The 9,398-nt window shown below is 36.3% G+C and overlaps 2 protein-coding genes across 2 annotated transcripts; both read left to right on the top strand.

Moving 5' to 3' along the window:
- The first annotated feature begins 787 nt into the window (after positions 1-787).
- On the top strand, positions 788-2,776 carry LOC145234246 (uncharacterized). Its single transcript, XM_080098995.1, has 5 exons — positions 788-804; positions 1,062-1,238; positions 1,453-1,577; positions 1,837-1,970; positions 2,216-2,776. The coding sequence occupies exons 1-5, from the start codon at positions 788-790 to the stop codon at positions 2,474-2,476; spliced, it is 714 nt and encodes a 237-aa protein (XP_079955121.1). The 3' UTR covers positions 2,477-2,776.
- An 865-nt stretch (positions 2,777-3,641) lies between these two features.
- Positions 3,642-8,600, top strand: LOC145234710 (venom protease-like). The gene is made up of 9 exons (XM_080099435.1): positions 3,642-3,934; positions 4,339-4,449; positions 4,866-4,921; positions 5,263-5,370; positions 5,903-6,041; positions 6,430-6,606; positions 6,863-6,987; positions 7,333-7,469; positions 7,811-8,600. Exons 2-9 carry the CDS (start codon positions 4,376-4,378, stop codon positions 8,075-8,077), a joined length of 1,083 nt encoding a protein of 360 aa, XP_079955561.1. The 5' UTR covers positions 3,642-3,934; positions 4,339-4,375; the 3' UTR covers positions 8,078-8,600.
- The last annotated feature ends 798 nt before the right edge of the window (positions 8,601-9,398 follow it).

The following is a 9,398-nucleotide window of genomic DNA, read 5'->3' as shown; positions in this document are numbered from 1 at the left end:
AAGATATGTCCAAAATTTGTTTCGAAATTCGTAACGAGGTTATGGTCAAGAATATAAAAATTCGTTTCCGACCATATACAAGGTTATGGTCGGAGACTTTGGATTATTTTAGCGCAATATGCTTTTTACATTGGCCTTTTTGTGTCCAACGTGCGGAATTATAATTTGGGAAAAATTTTGGGAAAATGTAGGATTGGATAAAAATATAATTTTCACAAATCACACAAAACAGAAATGAGGAATGAATCTTTTACCATTAAAGATATAGGCACAACCAAAACAAAATATTTTCAGTCCAAACTTTACCTATGTTTCGAAATTTCGTTTACCTACAGATGATGGACAAGATGCAGTTCCTGGTGAGTTTCCTTGGTCAGTGGCTATTTTTAGAAAAAACAGGGGCCAAGGATGGAAGTTTATTTGCGGTGGTGTCCTGCTGAGCGGGAACGTTATCGGAACTGCCGCACATTGTATACAGTAAGTTTCGTTTAAATTTTGTTAAAAGTCTATAAAAACGCGGCGTTTGAGTACAGTTTGGACATAAATTGGAGAAAGAAGGATCGTTGCCGTTTCCAAATTTTGAAGTTGGGAATTTAATAAGCCTATTTGAAAACATTGACATTTTAATTGCATTTTGGTTTTAAGTCCATTTCTGGCATTAGAAAATAAAGTGTGGCGATTTATCAAATTGTGAGTAGTCGTGCACATTTCTAAATTAAGTTGTGCTTAGTTTTGACGTTGGTGTGGTGGTTAGCGAAACCGCTTGAACCACTTGTGCGTTCTAAACATGACACTTAAAGCTACGTTGGTGCAATCTCAAGTTTCTTTGCAAAACGTCGGTTCTAAAATTTGTAATTCGCAAAATGGTATTTATTTCGAAATTCATTTTTTTCAAATTGCAATTGGCCGCGTCCGGGCAGTTTTCGTTTCGTGAAATCGTTTTCGTAATCATACATTTTGGTTCCTAAACGCTACTGACACAAATGTTTGTTCCTATTATTTAGACGTGTTGACGTCTTTTATCGATAAAACTGATCTATTTCCTTGGTTACAATTCACAGACACGAGAATGTTCGAAATCTACGTGTCACTGTGGGTGAGGTTGATATTGAGATTGACAAGAACGGAACTAGACAACGCAAACTGTACGAGCTGAAACCTGTCCACAGGACATACATGGAAGACGCTGATCTAGCACCCCACAGAGAAGATGTTTGGACTGGACTGAATGTTAGAAGGTAAGCCTATTTAATTCGAAAATGCCAAATCAAACAGTCTCTGCGAAAAGTTTATTTTCCGTGGTTGGTCGTGCTCGGACAGTCTGTATTTTTATTGCTTTGTACAGTTTGCTGTGCAAAGCTTTTGAACTAAAATTTGGAACTGTTCATAATGTTTTCTTGACATTGCTTATTGTGTTGTAGAAAATTCAAACATTACTATAACATGTCACAGGAGAGATTTTGCTTTGCTGTTTTTGGAAAAAGAAGTATCAAATCCACGTATCTGTCTCCGACGACGAAATAGTCGTCAAATTGATCCGGTCTGTTATGGCATCGGACATGGACTAAACAAAGAAGGCAAGTCGTTAGTTCAAAATATGCTGTAAAAGGTTATGCTAAAGCTGTTGAAATAGTTACGTTTACCTGTGGCATTCAAAATACATGTTTCACTCGACCTCACTGTATCACTGTCCAGCAGAAACATCACCAATGTGCTTTAGCATTGTTTCCCCCCCATAAACAAAGGTTATGTACGTTGTCAAAGGAAGCTTCAAAAAAGTTGTGAACAGTTTGTGCTAAAATAACAAGTGTAAACTGATTAATTTTTTTTGTACAGGACTTATGTCTAGTCGACTGCAAAGGGCAAGAATTGAACTTGACTTTGGTAACAACTGCTTGAAAGGTAAACTTGGCGACTCCGGTAGCATGCTCTGTGCCAGCAATGGCAGGGGACAAACCGTCAGCTGTAAGGTATGTCGAATATAATGCAAGTAATCGTTGTAACCATGTGTGCGAATCGTAGGAGCTCAAGTCCTCAAAGGAAGGGGGAATGGGCATTTAGAAAAATAACAGTAAAAAAATACATTGCTTAAATTAAAACCTATAAGATTTGAACATTAAAATAAATACGTGGATGTAATTTCGGACGCAATTTTTTTCTTTGTCAGACATCTTAGATGATAAGAACAACAGATTTTTAAAACGTTATTTTGCAGCTTGACAGCGGAAGCCCTGTATTTTGTCGCCTGGAAAAAGATAATCCTTGTTCCAGCTACTACTTGGCAGGCATTTTCTCCTTTAAACACCGTCCATATGGTTGCGAAGGAAGTTTTACGGTCCTTGCTGATTTTACGACCACAAGAAATAGCGCATTGGTTCATATTGCGGCAACTGCAGCATCACACGATGACATTCAGGAATCTTATATGTTTGAGCCTGACGTAGCGCTCTGCTCGTCAATGACAACAAATTATTAAAGAAAATATTTATCGCCCAGTATAATAATCAAATCTGAAACTTTTCATTATTAGCCCTCGCATCACCAATCCGAGATGTTCCCCTATTTAAGAAAACTACTCTGTTATTTTGTCTTGTTCGCGTTTTACAGCACGCGTTCCACAAAAGTTCAGTAACTTTTTAATTACAATCCTATAGTCGAAAGGACATCTCTGTACAAAACGACAATTGAACTTGTTGACGGACTGGAACGAATTACCGACCATGATTTTTGCCTTGTAAATATGATTTTATTTGTTTACATCTGCAATAAATTTCATCAAGCAATAAAGAGTCTATTAAAGGAGCTTCAAAATTTATTTTTCCCGTGCCTAATTAAAAACTTGCATCTAACTGGTCAAATTCAAACAGTTTTCGACAGATAAGAAGCTTTTTTATAAAGTATATTATTTCATGGTTCATTAAGTCAGCTACATGAGATAACGAAATTCGTCACCACAAATAAAACTGACTTGAAGAGACTTGGTTGGATTAAAATGACTATTATGCTATACAAGTGCGTTGTTATTCGATCCCATCTATAACTTGCAAATCAATGTTAGTGAAGGAAGTCAACAAGGTAGAGAGTAAACAAGTTCTCGGTATCAGCTTTGTTTTCAACAAGGACGTGGTTATTGAAAATCTGCAGCATTCAAAACAAAAATAATACGCCTTAGGCGTCTAGCTGGTTAACAAATATGCCGACTTTGGTAAATCTTACCCTACCGTTCGAACGGATAATATGTGGTGTGATTGATGCATTGTATACATTCAGCTAGTCTAATTCCTGTAAAGAGGAAAAGTATTAAACAAAAATTTCAAACATTAGTTTCTTTCCGTTAAAATTTTCGGCCTGCTACGACACTGACCTCACAGTATCTCACAATAATATGATTAGTAATGATATAAACTTGATTTATCTATTTGGAATGCATGCACATGTTGATGAGAATCATTGTTCGAAATGAGCAAAAAAAGAGTATAAACTGAATCTAATGTAACACAGATGTGTCATAGTACACAAAGCCTGTTGAAGGCGTGATACCGAATCAAGCCGGTCTCCAAAGCTTTCAAGTGAATGTATTCATCTTAACATAGATGTTTGTATGATTCTCTATGTCTAAAAACTATAGTTGTTTTCACATCAGGCTGTTATGTGGCCAATTGGAACAATCCAAGCTTCTGTTACCGAAGACGAGAGTCAAAACACCAACGTTATCCAAACAAATTAATCGGATTATAGTGGGCAAATTCTTAGTATCGATGTAATCTAGTTTTGTATCCAAACAGTAATTGGTTATTGAAAGTCTGCAGCATTCAAGAGATAGAATATATAAGAGGTGTGAGGCCCTAATACAGGTAGTTGAATATCAACTAAAGACAAACGCATTGTTGAGATTTTTGTTCCTATCGTACAGCGAAGAAGATGACGTTTATAAGTGAGTCAATGATTTAAGATTTTTGCCGGCTGTAGAAAAATATTCACAGTGTTTGAAAAAAAGTCGAAAAAGTTTCGCCTATGCGTAAACCTTATTTATTTTGCATTTTGGTTGCAAACAAAAAACTGAGTTTATAGGAATGTTCTTGAAAGTAGCTGAACTTCAATGCTATCAACTGGCAGTAGATAGTTGACACAAGCCAAAATGTGAGCGCACTAGTTAATCCGCCTGTATTAAAATTATATTGAGCCACCATAGTCAAGTCGAGCATTGCAATACTTGCAATATCAGAATCTTCGATCCAATTCTAATTTTCTCGACCACATGTGGGTAGAAAACGAAAACGACAAACTGGTTACAGGTTTAAGTCACAGAAATTTTAGCAGTTGATTTTTACTTTTTAGAAATTTCTTTAAAAATCATTTGCAGAGTGATTTAAGAATGGGTTATCTTGAATTGTTCCCACTGGTGCTACTTAGCATCCTTTTCTCAGTGGAATCGACAAACCGATTCAGGTTAGTGAATGTGTTTGCACTGTACTTAGTAATACCGAAAATGTGCCACAAACATCAAAGTAGTGAAAAAAAAATGAAAATATCTCCAAAACTAAGCTGAATAATTAATGGCTAAACATAGTTTTTTTCTTAAACAAATGAACAGATTCATTTCTTCTTAAACAAATGAACAGTTATCTCCAGTAGGAAATAAATTTAACAGGTCTGATTTTAAAGAAAACGTAGTGTTGCAGAATGTGGTTTGATTTTTTAACGTCTTTCGAAAGAAAAGCATATGAAGGTAATTATTGCCACAAAGTAATCTCGAAAAACGTTTCGGGTGTTGTCTGATTTAGTTGTAATATTTCTGATTTATTTTTTTTACCCTTTTGTTTCGATTGTCCATCAATCATTTTGCTTGAAAATTTTCTTGACAGATTTTCTCCACCCATAGGTTCACAGCCAGCGACGGTAGAGGCGAAATGTTCTGCAGGTTAGTAGGATATACACAAACCTAAACCAATTTTAATTCACGCAGAGTTCTCTTTCCCTGGAGCTCTCACAAAAATTAAGAAAGACCCGAAAATTTTCGTTGGTTCCAATGCCGTGATGCGTCAAATGTGAGAACCGCAAATGCACAAAAATACAAAAGAAATGTAACATGCACTTTCAAAGTAATGGGTTCATGTAAAGTTAAGAGGGTCTGGTGTTGCCTTGCATTCTCGCAATGAATTTTTTGTTGTAGCGCGCACCGGCATCGCGACACACAACATGTGAGAATCACTCATCCACATATTCAATGCGTTTTACCGCACATTTTTTATGCACGTATAGGTTCCGTTGCCTCAAATGACTTTACAATGAGCTACGACTTCCAATGCGTTTCCTGTGGACAAACCTGCTGTAATAAGAGAACAAGGAGGAGACTTGCTAGGGATTCGGGTAAGTTTAAATTTTGCAACAAAAGCAATTAGGTTCAGGGCTGTTTACAATATTTGCAAAGAGCAGAACGCTAGTTCAAGGTTGTAGGCAAGTTTTAAATGTCTAGCCAAGGGGTAAAAACGTGCTTTAATCTTGCATGACTATCTTTGTTTGGCATTTTGAAGTTCGGAGGCGGTACGATTGTTTTATAGTAATTTTTGGAGTTATTCTTTTTGCTAAATAATTTACAAATTCCCTTGGTGTAAGTGTCTTTTGAAAATAAATATTTGCTTAATTAAACATTTTTTGAACGAAGATAAGCAATGATACTGACTTAGACTGAAGAAATCGTCCGAATGTACCTCGTATTCATATAAAAATGAAGCGTGGCTTTTCAATTACACATAACTGAGAAACACATCATCTGTTAAAAGCAAGTTATGAAGTAAACATAACACATCAAATTTATTTAGCACAATAAAACGGAAGTCTAGTAATTGTAATCCAAGCTGGGAATGCAATGTTTTTTTTTAGTAACATCTATTTGTTACAGGACGTAGACTAAACCCAGTTCGTGGCCAATTTCCTTGGTCGGTAGCCATTTTTAAAAATACCGGCACGGGATGGAAGTACATCTGCGGTGGAGCTTTACTAAGCGGAGATGTCATTGGTACTGCTGCACATTGTATAGAGTAAGTTTGAATTGAAAAGTTTCATTTACAAATAAGGATCCATTGTTATTATTAACAAGAAATGATCAGCTTGAAAATCACTTAGTAATTCCAAACAAACTCCGTTTGGATATAATAACTTGGTATCAAATGCTTCAAAAACTGAAAATACATTTTGCAGTAAATTCGATGATCAATAATAATAATAATAAATAACGACGATTTACTTTAACAAATTTTGTTAATAATCTTACTCGAAACCGAAAAAGTACTTTTTACACGCAACAAAAACATTTTTTGGCTTTGGTGTGTGCTCAACCCACAACTTTGGACATTTACGCCAATGGCATTGATCAGGAAAATTGGATAATGAACGGGTATAAAAGTTGTTTATTCTGTTGAAATACAGACACGAGAATGTTCAAAATCTCCGTGTCACTGTGGGTGAGGTCGATATTGAGATTGACAGTAACGGAATTAGACAACGCAAACTGTACGAGCTGAAACGTGTCCACAGGGCATACCTGGAACACACTGACCAAAGGCCGTATGCAGAGGATGTTTGGGTTAGACCGAATATTAGAAGGTGGGTTAAGTAAATGAAAAGCGCCTAAACAATTAAGCAGTGACACTCAAATGGTTTATTTTTAAGTTTTTGACATCGGGCAGAAATTTGTAAGCAAGCGTAAAATCTGATTTTTTTGAACAAAGCATTCCTGAATTGGAACCGAAAGTTAGTCAAGGGGTGGCAAATAGGTACCGAGTGCAAAGTCAGGCCATAAATGAACCCGCTTTGTTATAACTCTGTAGATTAAGTTATTTTCAACATTTTAACGTCATAGGAGGGATTTTGCGTTGCTGTTTTTGGAACAAGAGGTGACAAATCAGCGCATCTGCCTCCGACGACGAAGCATGCGGCAAACTGATCCCGTCTGTTTTGGTATCGGACATGGATTAAATAAACGAGGTGCTCATTGTTTAATAAAACAGGACACCACGCAATGCATTTTAATTTTTTTGTTTTTTAAATGTGGAAATACCAGACATGTGCCCAAAAAGTTAAAACGGATTAAAAACTTAACAACTAAGCTGTATTCTGTGAAAAGGTAACGTTAACAAGTGAGACATAAAACTATTTTTTAACATTTACCTAGGTACAATTTTATACAATCAATATCTATGTTACAAAAGTGCAATACACCTGGAGCTCAAAAACTATGCTACTCAGAGAGTCAATTTGCTGGGAATAGGAGACAATATTAGTTGTGGGTGTATTTTTTTGGTAACTCTCTAAAATACATATCTTCCCCAGGTCGCATTTCAAGTCGGTTACAATGGACAAAAGTTGAACTTGACTTTGACAACAAATGCTTGCGAGGTAAACTTGACACGTCCGACGCTACCATGCTTTGTGCCAGCAATGGTGCGGGACGAGCCGTCGGCTGTAGGGTAAGTCAAAACTTAAAGAGATTGTCTAAGGGAATACAGCAAATATACAATAGCGTTAACATATTTGTTAGCTGAAAAACATTATGGCTATTTGTTTGTAAGATTGTATAGTACGCCCGACCTACATAAGGCGTAATATCAAATCTCTTCAGCCTTCCCAAGTGGCAAGACATGGGCTTGAAAAAAAACCAGCGACAGAAGCCAAATCGAGGATGGCGGGAGGTAGCTGGAAGTTGTATTATAACGCTGGAGTGCATGGACGCTTCACAGTTAATCCCAGTTAAAAAAATCTCATTTTAACTTTTACCAAGGACGTAAGCCAATATTTCAAATATTTGCAGATTGCCAGCGGAAACCCTGTACTTTGCCGTCTTGAGAAGGATGATTCTTGTTCAAGCTATTACTTGGCAGGAATTATTTCTTTTGGGCACCGACCAACTGCAGAAGGTTGCGAAGGAAATTTTACGGTCCTGGCTGATTTAACATCCACAGGAAGTAGCGCATTGGTTCATATTGCGGCAACTGCAGCATCACACGATGACATTCAGGAATCTTATATGTTTGAGCCTGACGAAGCGCTCTGCTCGTCAATGACAAGAAATTATTAAAGAGAATATTTTTTACTCAGTATAATCAATAAATCTGAAACTTTTCATTACTAGCCCTCGCATCACCGAATCCGAGATATATCCCTAATTACGCAAATTACTGTTATTTTGTCCTGTTCGCGTTCTACAACTGCTTTAAGTACATTTATAATTACAATAGTATAGTCGTTTGTACATCTCTGTACAAACTGAGGATTGAACTTGTTGACGGACTGAAACGAATTGCCAACCATGATTTTTTGCCTTGTAAATATGATTTTATTTATTTGTTTACATCTGTAATAAATTTCAAGCAATTAAAGAGTCTATTAAAGGAACTTTAAAATTTATTTTTCCGAGCCTAATTAAACATTTGCATCTAACTGGTCAAATTTAAATAATTTTCGAAAGATAAAAATCTTTTCAGAAAGTATGTGATTTCTGCTTGATTAAGTCAGCTACATAAGATAACGAAATTCGTCAATACAAATAAAACCGACTTGAAGAGACTTGGTTGGATTAAAATGACTGTTATGCTGTGGAATTGCGTTGTTATTCGATCCCACCTATTACTTGCAAATCAATGTTAGTGAAGGAAGTCAACAAGGTAGAGAGTAAACAAGTTCTCGGTATCAGCTTTGTTTTCAACAAGGACGTGGTTATTGAAAGTTTGCAGCATTCAAAACAAAAATAATACGCCTTAGGCGTCTAGCTGGTTAACAAATATGCCGACTTTGGTAAATCTGACTCTACCGTTCGAACGGATAATATGTGGTGTGATTGATGCTCTTTATACGTTCAGCTAGTCTAAGTCCTGTAAAGAGGAAAAGTATTAAAAAAAATTTCACACATTAGTTCCTTTCCGTTAAAATTTTCGGCCTGCTACGACACTGACCTCACAGTATCTCACAATTAATATGATTAGTAATGATATAAACTTCATTTATCTATTTGGAATGCATGCATATGTTTATGAGAATCATTGTTCGAAATGAGCAAAAAAAGAGAGTATAAACTGAATCTAATGTAACACAGATGTGTCATAGTACACAAAGCCTGTTGAAGGCGTGATACCGAATCAAGCCGGTCTCCAAAGCTTTCAAGTGAATGTATTCATCTTAACACGGATGTTTGTATGATTCTCTATGTCTAAAAACTATAGTCGTTTTCACATCAGGCTGTTATGTGGCCAATTGGAACAATCCAAGCTTCTGTTACCGAAGACGAGAGTCAAAACACCAACGTTATCCAAACAAATTAATCGGATTATAGTGGGCGAATTCTCAGTATCGATGTAATCTAGTTTTGTATCCAAACAGTAATTGTATATTGAAAGTCTGCA

The sequence above is a fragment of the Phallusia mammillata genome, chromosome 6, assembly GCF_965637545.1.
Source record: "Phallusia mammillata chromosome 6, kaPhaMamm4.hap1.1, whole genome shotgun sequence".
Taxonomy (NCBI): domain Eukaryota; kingdom Metazoa; phylum Chordata; class Ascidiacea; order Phlebobranchia; family Ascidiidae; genus Phallusia; species Phallusia mammillata.
Note: the sequence above shows the minus strand (reverse complement) of the source record. Positions and strands in the feature narration are given on the sequence as shown.